Consider the following 18816-nt stretch of genomic DNA (forward strand, 5'->3'; position numbering starts at 1 on the left):
GGTCTCCACAGCATCTCCAGTTTTATTTCCATGCCACTCATGTTAACACCTTGCACTCAGAGAGCTTTTTCTCCACATTTGAGGTGTGGATTTTCATGCCTTTCCTTTTACCAGTGATGCTTATTAAGCCAGGGGTGGGCAAAATGCAGCCCGTGGGCCACATGTGGCCCACCAGACCATCTTATCCAGCCCGTGGGGCCCCTAAAAAAATTTTTAAAAATTGATATTTATCTGCACCTGGCTGCCTATCACATGGCCCTCGATGGCTTGCCAAAACCCAGTAAGCGGCCCTCTGCCCAAAATAATTGCCCGCCCTTGTATTAAGCAGTTTTCTAACTCTTGCCATAGTGACTATAGGAAGCAGCACTAACATTTACCTATGAAAGGCTCAGTAGCAGACACAGAAAAGGAATGTGGCTAGCAGATCCCAACGATGGCTCAGGGACAGGTGCATTTGTCGGGGTGTGGCACCATCTGTCATTCTTGAGATTTGTAGCATTAAAGTGCCTGTTTGTGCGTGTCCAAAGCCTGGTTTATGCTTCCAGCGGCAGGTTGGGTGTCTCAGAGATGTTTTAGGGTGTGGTTTGCTTTGATGTTTCAGGCAAGATAAAATATTGGCTTGTAATATTTCTATACAAGCCAGCCTTTGTGGTGTGGTTAATCTTTATAGCTTTTGTGAGAATGAAGTTCTGTTTGGAGTTGCTTAAATGCTTTGTTGTTTCCTTTCACCTTTTTTTTATATAAACGGTGCACAGTAACTGCCAGCAAAAATATACTAGAATTTTGTGGCTAATGCTTCAGTCTTAAGTTCTCTCTCTATGAAGGCACCCAATATCAATGATGACCTGAGGGAATTTGAGGACTAGAAGGGCTCTCCTAAGTAGCTGAATTCAGTCCCCTGCTGTTTACAGGCAACTGGCTGGTATTATCCCTTTCATAAACTGGTCAGGCTCTTTCTTAAAACTAGTTAGCTGCTTTCCTTTTCCTCCCACTATTTCCCATGAGATGACTGTTCAAGAGCTTCACTGCTGTGGTGATTAGAATCTATATGTTCATTTGCAGCCTAAACTTATTCATGGCCTTATTTATATTCATTTTGGTTTTGTGCCAACATTGTCCTTTAGTTTTAATAGCCTTTTTTCTTCTCTGGTGTTTACCATGCATGTATTTATAGACCTCACTCATTATTCCCTTGCTCAGCCTTCATTTGGATAGGTTAAATAAGGTGAGCTCTTCTAAGTCCTGTCTACACAGCCTCTATAGTGTGTCCATTCCTTCCCCACTTGCCTATGGAACTGAGGCAATGTACAGATTTTTAGAGTAGCCTTAGATCATGCATTCATAAGCATACCCATAACAGAGAGCCTAAGAGTGGTTCAATATTTTATTTTTACAATTTGACACAAATGGGTGGGTTATTATTGCCAGAGGCAGTTCTGGGCATAGCACAGAGGTGGTGTAAACAAGCCATTAGTATTCTCTTGGACAGGCGTTTTGTTCCTCTGTCCTGATAGCTCTTCTCTGCACCATTTTATAGACGAGGCCTTGTCAAGCTTACTTGTACTTTTTTGGCTTTTTGGGTAAAGTACCTTTTGGCTAAGATCAAGGGAGACAGTGGAGAGAGGGAGGGAATCTGAATCCCAAGGCCTCCGGCCCAGTGAGTGAGCTAGGATGCCTTCCTGGAGTTGGAGAATATCCAAAGCCCCAGACTGATGGGCTTGGGAGGGAGGATACTTGGCTGGTGGTAGAGCCTCACAGACTTGTTGATTGAGCTCTGTTCAGTCAAATTTGCAACTTGACTATTGGGCTTTGCCTGCTTTATTTGGAACTGATTTGGCCTTCAAAAAGATAGCAATAATAATAATAACAAAAAACTTGTACAGTGACATTGATACTTCCCTATATCTTCTGGGAATGCCTTATACATCATAGGATATTTCTCTCTGTCTGTTTTCTTTTCCTTCTTCATAGCTACAATGTATTGGTGACTTCCAACATCACTTCCCAATTTATAGTCAAGTAATGCACATAGAGTACTGTGAGATTAGTGGTGCTCACTGTTAAAATTGCAGCCTGTTTTATGATGGTGAGCCGTATGTTGGCTGTTAGTATTCAAGAAATTGATTATGGAATTATTGCAGATATTTCTCTGACAGCAGTGGCTTGTTCATTAGCTGTAAAAACAAAGAGTACTGGGAATTATTCTAAAAGGAGTTGAAAACAAAATAATGTTATTATGGCTCTTCAGAAACCAATAGTACTCCCACACCTTGACTACTGCTTGCAGTTTTGGTCTGCCCACCTCTAAAGGATATAGGTAGAAATGGTACAGAAAAGGGCAACAAGGATTACCAGGAGCATGGAGAGTTTACGAATGAGGAGAGACTACATGGAAAAAAGCTTTTCCAGCTCAGTCCCATAAACTGAAGGGAATGTCAGAGGCTTATAAAAAATAATGAATAGCATGGAGAAAGTAAAAAGGGATCTATCTACTAGGGTGGATAAAAATCAACTATTTTTTAAATTTAAAAATTGGATTTTTTTATTTAAATCAGATTTTTTTAATCTAATTGTATTTTTTATTTCTGTTAAAATGCTGTTTTTTAAAAAACAAAACCTATATAAAGATGGTTTTAATTTAAGATCTGTTAAAGCTCAAAGTTATCATCATGGAATAGGGATTCTAACTTCTAATTACATACTATTTAAGACACTATATTCATGTAACCTTTTTAGAAAAGTTTTATAAATAGGTCACAATAGGCCATGGACTATATTAGGGATTTAATCTTGTGGGGTTCATAGAGGTTCCTCTGTAGATTAGTAAAGATTAAAGAAAACTACTCTACCCAATGGAACACAGTGCTCAGTCTAGAAGATCCCATTAAGCATCTCTGTGATGCTTTGTTTCAATTCTCAAACTGGATTTGTGTCTCCAGAGATAACATCCTTGTTAATAGCAGTATAGGGAGATGAAAGAGAACAGACCCATCAGCCCTATTGTCTCTCTGTTAGTTTGTGTACACAGAATCAAGCCCTTACCTCTCTCTAAAAGTTGAAAGTTTCAAGAAAAACTAATAGAGGATTATTGGGGGTAGAGTAGATCTGGGCAAGGAGGAGGAGTCTGGAGATAAATGCAAGGAGGGATGAGCAGTAAAAACAAAAGAAACATTTTGAGCAGAATGTTGTTGACGTTGCAAAATCCTTCCATAATAACCACTTTGCGGCAGCTGCTCTGAAAAAGCAGGGAGAATCAAACAAACTCTCCCACAAGATGTGCAGTGAAACTCAGTAGTGGACTGTTTTGAGCAATTATACTGAGAACTGGCCTAATCTGATGACAATTTGTCAACAAAATCATGACAAAATAGATGGAATTGTGATGGCCAAAGTTCTCAACACTGGACTAAAGAGAAATATAGAATGTATCCTGACTATCCTGGAGCCTATTTCCATAGTCTTGAACAAAGGTTATATCAAACAACTAGGATGCACTTTTTGTAGAAAACAGTGATTCAGTTGAGGCTTCCTGACCAGTGATTTAAATCAAGTCACCCTGTTATTTACCATTGAACTAAAGGATGTACAATAAAACATAGGGGCAGGGGCAGGACAATTTTTCTTTTATTGGTTCCTATGTTATATGGACCAATAAAGGTATACCGATACAATTTTTAAATGTAGCTTGCAATTATCTTGTGGGATTCATTGCCATAGAACAGGGGTTGTCAGCTGAGGGTACTTTGGAAGGCCCCAGGGGGTACGCAGCAGCGGCACAGAGAAGTCGCTGGCACTTCTGGTTTTGCTTGTTGACTAGCCACCAGGGGACTCCCTGCTTCTTGACTGGCCGACAGGGATACACCAACTAAAAAAGGTTGAAAACCCCAGCCATAGACTGTTGTAGAGGCTGATAATTTAATCAGGCCTCCTTTGGTGGATAGTCAACATAAAAGGGCTGCAGCTCCCCAGTTAGGATCTTCATAGGCCTGTGAATACTGCAGGCTACAGGAGGAGAGAGGCAGGGGATAGAGCCGTCTGGATGCACATATACTATCTGTTTTCTGCCTTTGTAAAACACAGGATACTGAGTTAGATGGACTGGTGGTCTCCCCCAGTATGGCCCTTTTCCCTTAAATTTAATATTAACCCCCAGCTTTAATAAAGTATTGTTCCATTCTGAAAAATGACTTGGTAAAAGTAGCATTATTTCCATATTTCCTTATTTAATTTGATATCTCTGACATTTAAATTTGTTTACTTTCAAAGGTAAGAATGTTCTTTTCTGTTTGTTCTGCAAAACTTAAAGTGGAATCTAAGTATTCTGACAATGGCTTCTATACCTGTTCAAAATGCTGCACTCAACTTAGTTACTCTTTTTGATGTTTAAGGGAGAACAGAACTGTACTTCCTTTCCTAAATCTGAATTTGCCCTGAAGTAAAAACAAGTAAAAAGTAGCATAAACTTTTTTTTGTGTGTGTGTGTGTGTGTGTGTGTGTGTGTGTTTTTAGCCAGAAAGCTGTGCACATGCCATATAGAGTATTCTCCAAGAGCCGATCTGTAAAACGATTATTTTTACTTGGACAGCTTTCTCACAATAACTGCTTGAAGTGATAGTGTATATAATAAAGTACATTGCTTTCTTTCGATTCTCGGCGTTTTTGTATTATAACCTTATTTGCTGACTTTCTTGTATATAGGAACACTGATCAAATCCACTTATTACTTGCCCTGATCAAAAAAGGGCCTTTTTCTGTCTAAAGCATTGTTTGTTCTGTATATTTTTTAAAGGGGCACTGTCAACTATGCAGTTTGTTTCGGTCACTCTCTTACTTTTCTTTAATGACACCAGAAAATTTCAAATAAATTAGCTTTTAAGCGACTTCTTTTTTTTTTTTTTTTTTTGGTCAATTAAAAATGGCTACTTAGGATCTGGGAACTTAACATTGGTCTTCCACTTCCTAGATGAGGGAGCTGACCATCAGGCTCTTTTCCTTTGAGATGAAGGTGCTCCTGCTCTTTCTCTTTCCTTTTCTTCCCCACTACCTTCAGTCTTACCCTTCATCTCTTAACTTTTCCTTAATTTTCCTATCACCAAGATCCAATTTAATTTTTTCTATGTCCTCCTTCCTTTTCTATACCTTTGCTCAGCAACCCAGCAATTTCTGACTCTTTTGGTTTTGATATCTCCAGTCTACCAAGGGGTGCAACCTTTTTTCAAGGCTTGATCATAGAAAGTTAGGGTTGGAAAGGACCTTGGGAGGTCATCTAGTCCAACCCCCTGCTCAAAGCAGGCCCAGCCCCAACTAGATTATCCCAGCCTTTGATTAGCCAGGTCTTAAAAAGTTCTAAGGATGGAGATTCTATACCCTCCCTGGGTAACCAGTTCTAGTGGTTTTCTACCCTCCTTGTGAAAGAGTCTTTTTTTCCCCCCTAATATCCAACTTAAACTTCTCTTGCTGATTGCCTCTTGTTCTGATATCTGCCACTGCTGAGAAATTTAGCTCCGAGCAAAAGAGCCCAGTCCCACAGAAACAGATGCCCTAGCCTGTAGCTGACAGGATACTGTCCTTACTTGTCACCTTAAAGCCCAGGTAACTGCTCATTTATTTTCGACTGCCCAGAGTCTGTTGGTATTTTTTTTTCACCTTTTCGATGGACTCCACAAGTGTTTAAATAACCTCTAGCTTACAATCTTCTGCTCCTGCTCTTGTTTTCTTGTGCTGCTCCCCAAACAAAACCTCTGCAGTTTGTCTCCTTCCAGCTGTAATACCTTTCAGGGGACTACATCTGGACTCTAATCTTTGGCCTCTCCCATCCCTTAAACATTTTCTAAACTGTTTGTTTTAGTAGTTTGCTTGAGGATTCAGCCAGACCAAAGCAGTTTGTAAAATCCCTGAAGGCAAGGCACCCACTCAGGCTTTTGCTTTCTTTTAAAGTAGATAAATCTGTAGTCCTGAATAAACTGACAGTGTAGGTTAAGGGCCAGATTTGCCTGGATTTTTCTGTGATTGTACTGGGTGGAGGCAGAAAGCATGGGAGTCTCTTCTCACCGTGCATCCTCACAAAAGGGCAGCTATAATTTGGCTGCTTGTACAGACAACATCACAATCCGTTCAAGAGAGGGTGTGTGGGTAGACGTGTGATTATGGTTCTGCCTTTTCTCCAGTATTTCTCAAACTGTCCCTACCACCCCCCTGCTCCCACCTCCCTGCTGCCACCTCAGTATGTTGGAGGAACTGCCTACACCTGGAGACATTTTACTCCTGGTTTCCATGGGTGAAATGCTCCCTGGAGTGAGACTCAAGCTTTGTGAAGTATGATATAAGAAAGCTCTCAGTTGGTATGTTAAATATCTGTATATGGACATTCTCCACAAATAAAGTAAATATGCTAAGAAATACAGGAATATTGTAAATACACTAAGACGCAATAAAGACCTACAGAACTACAGTTCAGTTTTTGTCCTGGAACCAACTGACACTTTGTTGTGGCTTTTTAAATATAGTTTAAATGGCTGAACTGGTTTTGTGTCCAAGGAGAGCTAAAAGAAAGAGCTTTTTAAGGTAGTACTAAACTGTCAAAATGGCTGTTTTACACACTGGAAACTCTGACATAGTACTTTAACTTCAGAAGCTGTGAATGACATGGCTGTACTATCTTATGAATTAAGTAACCTTGTGTCCCTTCTCCTGTGACTTTGTCATGTTGAATGGTGACAAGAGGGCACATTCTTTTGATGATAATGGCATTCCTTGCTAACAAGAAAGGAATTTCTTGAAAACTGCCTATTGTTTATGAAATGGAGACCACAAGTTGTGTAATCTTTTCCTGCTGTTGTGTATTTGTATATTGCCTGTGATAGTTACCTGGTCTGTAGCAGGTGCAGAGAGTACTGTACCACACCCGTATTTTGCCGTTTACACTGGGGGGAAAAATAAACTTAACCAAAGAAGCAGCAAATTTTTATACAGTTTGATTTCTGTGCCTTTCTCTCAAGAGCTTGCTCAGCAAGCAAACCCAGATTCCAGGTGCAGTATTCCACAATCATTCTGTAATCTGTAATCATAGAAACAGAATGTTCCTCCTCTTATTCCTCCATTGCCAACAGTTTCTGGGTGGGTGAATGTCAGTAGCTGAAGTTATTTTTAAAGGCAGGAGGTGAGGCTTGTCGTGCAAAGCTGGAAAGAGGGCGTTTGTTTGCAGAACAGAGCTGACATCAAAGTATAGATTACTGCTTACTGGCTGGCCACTGCCTTATACCAGGTAATCTTTAACGTGAGTGTCAGTCACAAGATCAAAAAACCAGGGTCTGTATATATATGAAATATTACTAAAATTTATGATCTGGAAAACTTAATTTCCATGAGTTGGACTTTGAAACTTAGCAATTCATGCTAGTCATCTTGCAGTCCGTATTCACTGCTGTTTAACTAAGCAATCACTTTTTACTTCTCTTCACAGGATAATATAAATGTTTTTTTGAAAGCTTGTGAAAATATTGGATTGAAAGAAGCTCAGCTTTTTCATCCTGGGGACCTTCAGGATTTATCCAATCGAGTTACAGTCAAGTAAGTTTTTTTTTCCCCGTTTAATATTCTTAATGTGAGCTAATATGTTTGAGTCTTTAATGTTTGACTCAAATTTTTGCTTAGAGCTATTAAGAGTGGCTTTGAAACAGTGTGGCTGTGAAGGGTGTTAGCCTTGCTAAAGTTGTTAGGTTAGAACTTTGTGCAAAGTCTCCAAATAAAGAACTTGGCTTGGCCATTTTAATTTAATCATTAGTGTTTAAACCTACCCTTAGCAGCTAGTTTGCCAATTGATATTTACAATGTTTTGTAGTGGTGTTCTGGTTACAGGTTAAATTTAAATAAGGGACAAATGAAAGTTATGTGGGGTAGTAATAAGCATTAGGCTCTTTCTCTTAATCTCAAATGGCTTTAAAAACATAGATAATAAACATTGTCATGAGTCAGTGTTCAGCAAAATAATTTTAATTGATTTCTATAATTGTTGGACTAATGCTTTTCCCAGTCTTACAGTGAGCTTTGCTTGATACATCTATGAGAGCAGGTTAAAGACCTTATTAGCTGCCAAGAACTTGGTAGTTTATAGGTGTTACGAAGGAGCAAATCTTTCCTTAGGATCTTCATCTTTCTTGTAGTACCAGGTGTTTTTCCTGTCTTGGAGCATAAGTCTGTGAGCTTAATTCATTGCCCAATAGCAATAAGGAAAAAAAGACAGTGGGCAGGGATGGAAATCCACTAACTTAAATGTAGGATTTAATGTATCTTGGTGGATATAAATAATTATATAAACAGGAATGGATTTTAGTTGGTGGAAACACTTTTGTAAAAATGAGAAAAATATTGCAAAATAAAATCTACCCAGCTTTCTCATTTGGGAGAATTCCCTTGTAAATAGCTTAGGCAGGAATATTTTGGTACCTTCTTTGTTTCTGGCAAAATGAAATTTAATTCAAGATTCATGTGTCATGCTTATGGTGAAAATGTGTTTCTAAAATATATGATGTTTGATTTAGTAATTTAACTGACAGTGACTAACATGTTTAGGCTTTTTTTTTAAAAAAAAAAGATGATTAGCATTCTTCTGGTTTTCATCTTTGGTTTAGCAAAATAACTAGTTCTAAACTGAAACCATAGGGAGGTCAGGTAGCTAAACTGCTGTGTAAGGTAGGTTGCCCAACTTGTCTCAGTGCTGACAACAAACAGGTGTGCCTGGGTGGTACAGTGAATTCATCCATTAAGTGTATCAAGAGTGAAACCCTAGCTGGCTTGAAGGACTTCTTCCAAAATTACTAGTGCCACTAGTGGCTCCTAGAGCAAGAGAGCTAAAATCTAGATCTATGGTATGGTATCAAACCCCACAGCTTGCAGTGTCCCTTTTACTTGTAAAATGAAAAATACATTTCATGAAAAAGTGGCCAGCAGTTGTGCACTTAAAACAGCAAAAATATATAGAATGATAGAGTTGGAATGGTAATAACTGTACACCATACATTCACATTCTTTCAATACTGATGTGATTATATATAATCCTATATCACATGATATCTAAAATGCTCAGAGTTTTTAAAATTGCTCTATGAGTCTGACCAAGTTGTAAAATAGTAAATGGAATATTCTGACTCATTTTGGCACACTTAGGACATTAATTAAAGATGGGGAGGGAGAGATTTCAGGGCAAATGTCTTGCTGTATTCTGCAGAGAGCTTCCACAGGAAGGCATGAGTTTGTCAAGAGATTAATGCTGTGTGCTCATTGAGCAACATTACCTAGTTTGTCTTCCTTAAACATCTTTTAAAAAATTAGAAATAGTTTGTAAGTAGTAGAGTTTTGACATATGTAGACAGAATTATTTGAAGATGTATCCAGTATTGGTTCAACATGATGCATCAAAACCTGGATGTTGATTCAAATAGCACATGATGTTTTAAATGAGGATACATTTTTCTTTTGAATGTAACTTGTGCATTATTCATTAATCTTCTTGTTTTAAATTTTATAAAGGAATTTTTTGTGTTGTAAGAGGGGAAAAATGTCCAGGTAACCTCACATTCTTGAGCAAATTTTGTTTTCTCTACATTCACCTGAGGCTTATTTAAATAAGCCTTGACAGGTTGTACAGGATAGAATTAGCATTTGCCTGAGGTAGCATGGATGTAAACATATGGGTGGAATAGCTATGTGTTGTTACTGCATTATTGTTAGTTTGTCTGAACAATCTAAAATAAAATAAATCAACTTTTTTCAGTTGCATTAGGGTACTAGCGCTCTTATATGGATGGTACTTAATGCATGGGTGGATTACAAATATACACATTACAAATGTTCTAATCCTCAAAGGGAATTTACAAAACACCGTTAGTAGATGAGCCTACAAATATCATTTCATAAATCTACCTTTCAAAAATCATAGACTCAATACAGATACTGAATTTATGACACATTACAACCTGCCTGACATCTGATTCACCAGGTACCTGCCAGACATGACCTCTTACATATTTCTTTTCCCCCACCTTTTCTTTTCTCTTCTCCCCTACTTTTCTGACCTTTTGTCTTCCTAATTTCCAACTACCTCCTTTTTAAGAGAGAGCATATTTTCTACCTTGAATCACCACTGCTGTAGTGTCTCCCCTACTCACCTTTTGGCCTTTTTCCCCCGTTTTCTTCCCCCTCCCTTCCCTGCTTTACTTCTTTGTTTTTCTAACTTCTACCTATTTACATTCTTACTGATATCCTGCCATGCTTTTAGCTTCTCTCATTCAGTGGAGTCTCAACTGCAGAAGGGTGATTGCATTACAAACTTGTGAAGAACTTTTTTTTCCAACTACTCAGTTGGTCTAATAAAAGATATCACATCTACTCAAGGAACCTTGCCTTACAAATGTACATAGAGGCAAGGAGTTTTGGCAATATGCACTGCCTTTGAAAGCTTGTCTAAGTCTTTTCCAACCATGCAGTTGATCCAATAAAAGATATCACCCACAAAAACATCCTTGCTTCTCACACCTCCTGGACCACCACAGCTACATCACCCTGGTGCTACCACAAAAATACATAGATGAGTTCTCAGTTTGCATCACATCTAGAAAAAAAAATAGTATTCAAAGGAAAAAATAAATTTTCAAGAGGGATTTACTCAATATTCACTTCCAATATAACTCATTTCAAATCCTTAAGGGACAATGAACGTCTCCTTTGTGATTAAACCAGTTTTTTTGGAGGATGGGCTCAAGACAGCATAAATATAGGTGTCATGACCCAAAAGGCATGATTGTGTGTGCGCTTCGGCACCAGAATTATCCCCGCCAAGTTGCAGAGCATTGCACCGGAGTGTTTCCTGTTGCAGAGGAAACCCCGGTGCAGGGACGAGTTTCCCGCCTTTTCTGCAGCTTCTTTTGCAGGGTGCATTGCTCATATTGCAAGAGGAATGCACGGTGCAAAAGAGTTCCCGCCACCGGTATGCAAATTCGTTCCCCGTGATTGGCTAGTGTTAAATTATTCACACGTGGCGGCTAGCGATTGGCCTGTTAGCCATATAAAAGGCTTGAGCAGTTTCCGCCAAAGCCGAAGAGGACTCCACATCCATCTCGTGGGGACTCTGGGTACACGGCAGGGTAATAGAAACCCTGTGTGAGATCCAGAGGAGCCTGGCGGCCTGATCCACCGCCCACCTCTTCCCGTCTTCGAGCGCGACTTTTATAAGACGTAACTACGATTTCTATTTTGGTGGCTCGTTCACCCAGAGCATCCGGAGCTCTGCACCGTGGAGCCTAGCAACCTCCACGAGACCGTCTGTGTTGTCTGTCTGTAACTGCAACTTAATCAAGTTTTCCAGCCTACACCACTGCCATCTCGGTGTGGGTAAACAATCTTTAAAACTACCGATACACGTTTGTGCCTAATTCTAGCTCGACGGCCTTCTCTTTCCGACCCGGCGTGCCCGGGCTGCTGGCCACAGCCCGCGTGCAGCGCGGAAAAGGGCTCGGGTCGCTCCTGGCCCGCACAATAGGAAGTTCTGTTTTGCTGGAAATTATACCAAGGTATAGCAACTGTCTGTTTGTTTGCACATCTTCAGTAACGAGGTTTCAACTACCACTCGGATTTCAAGAGTTTGTCCTAATTTTAGAAAGGCCTGAGATTACAGTATTTTGACAATATATTCAAAATCAAATTCAGATATGATCATTGAAGAATTTTTGTGTCTTTTTCCCTGTCCCCTTTGGTAAGTTTTCAACTTAGCAAGCTTGAAAATTAATTTTCTCCAACTTCTACAGGAAGTGGGAGGCTGCTCATATAGCTGAGATCAGTGGTGGGTGTAATGTGAAACTTTCTATAAATATTATTTGTATCATAGAAGACAGCTAAATGGAATTCTTGATTTTTTTTTCTGGTGCTTTTCTAATTCCATGTGGTTTCACCTATTTGTGAAAAAAACTTGCTGAAAATTTTGTTAAAAATGGATGGTTGAAGGGATAGTGCTGGTTTAAATATACCAGTTACTGACATTGATGTGTAAAGCTGAAAAACCTTTTCATACCTTGGCAGATAAATGACTAATAGAGCAGTAATGTTGTATGGAAAATATACTGGCGTAGATGATTTTCTGCCAGTGAAAATGGGAACAGGGATTAGTGTCTGAGATCTATGGTTAGTTCAGACTTTCTGTAAATCTCTAGAAGTTACTGGCTGCTTGGTGTGTATAGTATAGCAATGTGTTGTGTCTATGATAAATGATCCAGATGGTACTGTCCCTCATATACCACAAATACATTTGTGCCTTCAGTTTTTGTAACTTATTGGCATACTTTTTTATTTTTTTACTGTAACCTTTTCTTGTATTTTGAATGGAATGAGAGAGTATTTCTAAACTGAGCAGCTTTTATTAAAAAAAAAATTGGAATAGCAGGGGATTACATCACTAATTTATTTGATTATTTTAAATATATCAGTGTCTCAGGGTAATATGAGCTCAGTGACTGAGTTGCCAGCACAGTTAACATTTAAATGTTGAGGACTTCCTGCTAAGTTCTTTTAAAACGCACCCTGTTTTTCACAGCAATAGAAGAGTTATGGGAGGGGGGCAAAGACTGCAAGAGAATTAAGGTACTATTAAACTTCAAACGTCCTTACTCATACTCAAAATTCTAATGTTGTGCGTTCCCAATTATTAGTGATACATGTAGAAAGAGAGACTGTACCCATTTTAAGTGACCTAATTTTTTCTATCAGAGTGCTGATGCAGAAGTCTGGTTCAACAGTACTGTACAACTACTTAAAGAAGTGAAGACCCCATATTCAAAGTAAGAGAATGAATAATTCCAATCCTAGGTCATATCTGAAAACAATAAAAATGTACTAAACCAAGAAATTGAGAGGACTTGCTGTTTTAAAAAAATCAAATGATTGGACTCTGCAAAAGCTGTCTTAAGCCCCAGTATCTTGTGTTGAAGTCATGATGTTAAATGTTCTACTTTGTCTTCTGTAAAGACTGAACTGAATATGTGATTTAATTATTTCAATACTTAGTTAAAATAACTGATACAGGTCATATCTTAAAGCAGATGTTGTCACACATTATAATGGGAGATAGGCATGTTGAATAGCAATAGTTAACCAAGCTTCATTCTATGTAATGGTGACATCCTTTAAGTTATGAGACACTTTTGGTGCTATATGCCTTCATACAGTTATTTGGGACTTAAACCATTTCAGTGCTGTATAGGATGTGACAATCCTATTTCAGTATTTCTTCTTGTATATCCTGAGCACTAAAAGAGGTGGAGACATTGTAGAGATATTGTAGAGCAGTGGTTCTCAAACTTTTTTTTCGCGGACCACTTGAGAATTGCTGAGGGTATCAGCGGACCGCATAATAAACTTTTTTTTGTTCTACAAATCAAAGCACATGACTCATTTTTAATATCAGTAGTCTTACCTTACAAGTACAGATGTTCTCAATTGTTCTGCAGCCTTTCTGCAGCCCACAGTTTAAGAACCTCTGTTGTAGAGTATTGTTTAAGATTAGTTGAAGTAGGTTTATAAATGGATTAATGGGCTGGATTAAAGTGTGGGGACAACTTCCATTCTGGCATGTCCTTGCTGTAGATTGGGTTACTGATGTTGTTATTTTAAACATCATTATTTGTAGGTTTAAAAAACAATGAAAAAGCTTTGAACCCAGCAGTTTCAGATCTAGGGCACAGAACTCTAAATTGAGCAAAATGAGTAATCAGTAACAGTATTAGGCTATCTTCATTGTGGAGCCTTGGGATCTGAGGTCTTGGAAGCTGAATTTTCTAGGAAAATTTCCACATTTGACTTGAGGAAATATTTTTGAAACTTGATAGCTTTTTTCAATTGCATCTTAAAGTTGCTCAAGGAATAGGAAAATTAAATTAAAAGCTGAGAAGATAAAATAGCTATTTGGTTTTGTGGTCATAAGCACATTATAAATTTGCACAGGTCTGTAACTTCAGCTTGCTTGTTTGTTTCCTTGTATTTTTGCTATTCTTCACCTTTGTAACATTGAGCACATTTGACATATTCTAAAATTACACTGTAAAGATAGGTCTGCCAGTTTGAACAAAGTCAGATCAAATAACCTGTCAGATCAGTCTGTTCACCAGGGCACCCCCTGGAACGACAAGGAACAATGGCCATAAGCTACTAGAGAGAAGGTTCAGGCTGGACATTAGGAGAAAGTTCTTCACTGTCAGGGTTGCCAGAATGTGGAATGGGCTCCCAAGGGAGGTCGTGCTTACCCCATCCTTGGGGGGTCTTCAAGAGGAGACTGGACAGGCACCAGAGTTGGTGACTCTTTTCTTGCCTGCCAAGGGCAGGGGGGTGGACTAGATGGCCCACTGAGGTTCCTTCCGACTCTATGAAGCCTGAAAAAAAACAGGTTAATAAAAAAAAAAATGTAATTTACCTTCCCACAAAATCCCCATGGAAGTCTAACACCACAGCTATCTACATAAAAAGAGGGGTTTGTAGCATTCTAAAGTTGTATTTAAACTCAAACTGAATGGTCCAAGGCAGGAGGGTACTTGTAGATTAAAATACCTTCTCGCCTGAGTAGCAGCAATGCAGCTCAATCATAGTTTCATAGTTTTTTAGGGGCTGGGAGAGACCTTACAGATCAAAGGGTCTAGCCCCCTTGCACTTGGGCGGGAAAGACTGCTGGGATCAGATGACCCCAGCAAGATGGGCATCAAGACACTTCTTGAAGATCACCATGGTAGGTGACTCTACCACCTCTGAGGAGAACCTGTTCCAAACCCTCATTACTCAACTTGTAAAGCAGTTTTTTCTTATGTTTAGTCTGAAGTGATCTTCAATCAGCTTGTGCCTATTATTTCTATTCCTCCCCTGAGGTGGGGCTTGGTGAATAGTTGCTCCCCCATGCCCTGATGTACTCCTCTGATGTAGGCTGCCACCAGGTCCCCTCTGAGTCTTCTCTTCTCCAGGCTGAATAGTCCCAAGTCCCTCAGCCTCACTTAGTATGACCTGGTCTCTAGGCCTCTGAAGACTAGGTCTCTAGTCATTTCTGTGTGCTGGACTTTTGAAAGTGTCAGAGAGATGAGCTGGCTTGTATACTTGTTTATTTAGATTTATATCCTGCCCTCTCCAAAAGGGTCCGAATGGCTTAAAATAAGCAGACAGTAACCACCAATAGGATCCCCCAAACAACACCTCTGAACTTGAGACCTCCAATACTTCCCTTCCCACTGTTTCCCAACAGCAATCTCCATGGCTAAGTACAGACAGACAAAAAGCTGGAGCCTAAATTGATTCCATCTTTGCAGGTTAATCTAAACTGCATAGATTGAACCAATGAGCAAGTGAATAGACATTCACTTTTGATTCTGGAAATGCAGTCATGTGCCTGCAGTGGCCCAGGTTAGAAGCCAGGGAGAGATAAATTATGTCTTCCTGCTCAGCTGGAGCAGACAGCTTGGGCTAGCCCACCCACACTGCAAAGCATCCTGGGATCAGCTTAGCCCTTTCCCCTCTCTAGCCCCTGCTTGGAGTGACCTGTGAGGGAGGTGGAGCTTTCAGTGAGCTGATGCTAATCCCGCTTATTTGCTGCAGGGGCAAAAGCTGCCACTGCTGGGGCTTTCCTTCCCTTTGTCCTGTACAGAAAGGGGATAGGTGGTCTGGGGGCCCATTCCCTGGTCTCCTCCCCATTCCACTGGGCTGATGGGTACTGGCAGGTAGCAGAGGCTTTAGTGCCTTAGATGGCGGAGGGGCTAGCCCTCCTTCACCAGAGTAGATGGCATAGCCAGGTCTGTAAAGCATTCTGGGATGCTGGGGGAATGTGAGTTAACTTGAATTGGGAAGGGATCTGGGACAGAAATTCAATAAACCAGTTTGGTCTAAGTCAGTTAAATTGACACTACATCAGTTTATCTTAAACTGATTTCAGCCATTTTGAAAGCCATTTATGTGCCCTGAACTTTTGTTTAAACCTATTTTAGATCACTTTAAGCAGTTTGTGTAACTTCTGTCTCTAGCCTATAAGACTGCGGAAATGCAGAGAAATATTGGATGGCTTGCCAAAAATAGAAGTAGCAGAGGTGGGTAAAATCCTGGTCTAATAACCCACGGTCCTTTACTTAACTCACTAACATTCTATTACTTGGTAGTACTTGAGTTACAGGATCTGACTTTAAATCTTTGTAGTATTAGGAATTTATCTTACCTGTTAGGCATTACTCGCTTATCTTGCTAAATCCCTAAAAAAAATCTTAGTCTTAAAGCCAAGATGAGGATGCTTTCCAAAAGTGGTCATGTTAACTTGTTTTTAGGAAATCAAGCAAGGTGGAATAGGATTGTACTTATGCCCCTAGTCAGTGGAACGGGATATGACCTTTAGCTAATTCTTGCGAATATCTGATGTTTCTAGTCACTTTCACACTTTTCTTGCTTGACCCCTGGGGCAGCACTCAGTTTCCAGGTTCCATTTGTTTTTCTTACTCATATTTCCTTCAGCAGTGCCAGCAAAAGCAAAGTGAAACTGGCAGTCATGTGGTTCTGATGGTCCAATATTTACCAATGAAGTATGCATTTTACTTCAGAGCAACCCAAGAACAATCCTTGAGGCCTGATTACTGTTTCCAGCTCAACATCTCATTAGAAGCCTTATAATATTTATAGATGTATTTTGTAGCCATGTTAGTCTGAGATTAAAAGAACTCTAAAACTCTTGTTTTAGAGATTATACCTTTTTATTAGACCAACTAAGAAATTGCAAAAAAAAAAATTCTTTCTTTGCAAGCTTTTGGGCACATGCGCCCTTTTTCAGGCTGAGACCAACACAGCTACCAAATACATCTCCGAAACAGGGAAGATGCCATATTTTAGCTTATTTTGGAATTATAAACTTCATTGCTAAACAAGAAAGAAAAATGTCTACACCTCCCTGCCTTTCTGCCATCTGATATCATCAGGGAAGAAAAACTGCCTTATCTGCACATGAAAGAAGAACGCACACAAAGGAACACTCATAGACACAGAGGAGCAGACATCCACCTTCAGCTTCCTCTGCAAAATTAAGTTTATTTTCTACCTAAGGGGGCTTTTACCATCTTCAATTTTCCCTTAGCCTGAAGAAGGTCATGTATGCCTGAAAGCTTGCAAAGAAAGATGATTTTTTTTTGCAATTTCTTAGTTGGTCTAATAAAAGGGATCATCTCTAAACCAAGAGTTTTAGAGTTTTGCATTTCATAATATTTAGTGCTTTTTCTTAAGGTCGTGGCTCCTTGAGTTGTGTTTTTACATGAGATCCTCAACATTCACTTTACAAAGTCATTTGTAGCTCTAACTGTTCCAGGATAAAACTTGAAAACTTGACCCAAGTGCACTGTAAGTTTGAAAAGCAGATGGCAAATAGAAGAATATTAAATGTATTCTCTAAAACATTTTTTGTTAAGCTAATTTCATGATTCATATTTGAATGTGTACAGTTCAGTCACAAACATATGACAACAGAAGTGAGAAATGGAAACAAAGAAATAAAGACCCTAACATAGGGAAGAAAGAAATGTCTGGAGAGAGAGGGAAGCGGCCTTTGCAGAAGCAGTACTGTTTCTTACTGCTTTGCATGAAATTCTGGGAACTCTGTGGACGCAACACATGTGGACACTGGCAAGCAGTGAAAGGGGCCATCTGGCCTGACCATCAATTGAAAATTGATAGTGGGAATGGCTGTTGTAACCACATTGCAAGAGACTGAATCAGATGTTCAGACAATAAGAATCCTGAAATATCTGTTTACAGAGGAAAGAGCATGAGCAAATTCGTGACTAAGTGGTTCAGAGAGTTAATGCTCCTTTTTAATTGGAAACTTTGAATTCAGATTCCGGTTTTGTTTGGATCCCTAATGCATGTATTATGGAACCACTACACAGTACACTGCTTTTGATGAAAGATCTCAGGACTGGGAAGTCCAAGATGGTAAAATAAGCTGCATGTCATATTACTGAGATATTTTGGCAGAACTTTGCTATAGCTCTCTACTCTTACTGGAACACGTATTTTAAATGTGATGTATTTAAAAGAATTACAAAATTGCACTTCTCCCCTCCCTCTCTTCCTCCCCCTCCATGGTCCATAACTTGGCCTTGCAACAAGGGACACTGCACCTTGCTTCTGGAAGCCTTGTTGCTTCCCTGATCCAGTTGCACATCATCAAGCTGACGCTTGCCCAGTCATCCTAGCTCTACACAAAAACTCTGGCTGACAGCCTGAGTCTGTACTCTCTCCAGTTTAATTCCCACTTCTTGACTGAAGTAAAAGCTGTCCTCTCTGTGGATGTGTGTGTTGCTTTGGAGGACTACCTCTGCACATGAAACCTCATTGATAGCTGATTGCTAGACAAACCCCCTCCCATATTGTTGCCTATTTCTCTAGCCATGGGCAGTAATGAGAGAGACAGGCCCAGTAGCCTGCTATCCCTCCCCATGCCTAATAAGAAGAGTGGTGGGATCTACTTCAAGGATCCTGTCTGGGAAGCTGCTATACATGGGGACAATCAGAGTGCATCACCCTGACACAATCTGGAGGCAGTGCCTAGGAGCAGCAATATGAGAGCAAGCCATCTCGCAGCCTGTTTCACTCTGTACATTCTTCTGCAAGAGAACTGGCCATCTCCAGTACCAGCTGCTGTGTGGGCCTCTAGCCATAGGCAGCTTTGCTTACCACTTAGACCCAGCAGCATCCCCTTTCTGTGAGAAGGAGGTAGAGGTGATTCTCTTCCGTGCCTTCCTGGACTGCCCCCAGCTGCAGCCA

General features: G+C 39.8%; 1 protein-coding gene across 1 annotated transcript in view; it reads left to right on the forward strand.

Annotated features, from left to right (window-relative positions):
* Positions 1 to 18816, forward strand: part of LMO7 (LIM domain 7) — a gene marked incomplete at its 3' end in the record, with an annotated part of 165312 nt that overhangs the window by 99091 nt on the left and 47405 nt on the right. The window contains 1 exon segment of the mRNA XM_025197342.1: positions 7463 to 7569. Within this exon segment, the coding sequence (XP_025053127.1) occupies positions 7463 to 7569 (107 nt within the window).

The sequence above is a fragment of the Alligator sinensis genome, unplaced genomic scaffold (assembly GCF_000455745.1).
Source record: "Alligator sinensis unplaced genomic scaffold, ASM45574v1 scaffold241_1, whole genome shotgun sequence".
Lineage (NCBI taxonomy): Eukaryota > Metazoa > Chordata > Crocodylia > Alligatoridae > Alligator > Alligator sinensis.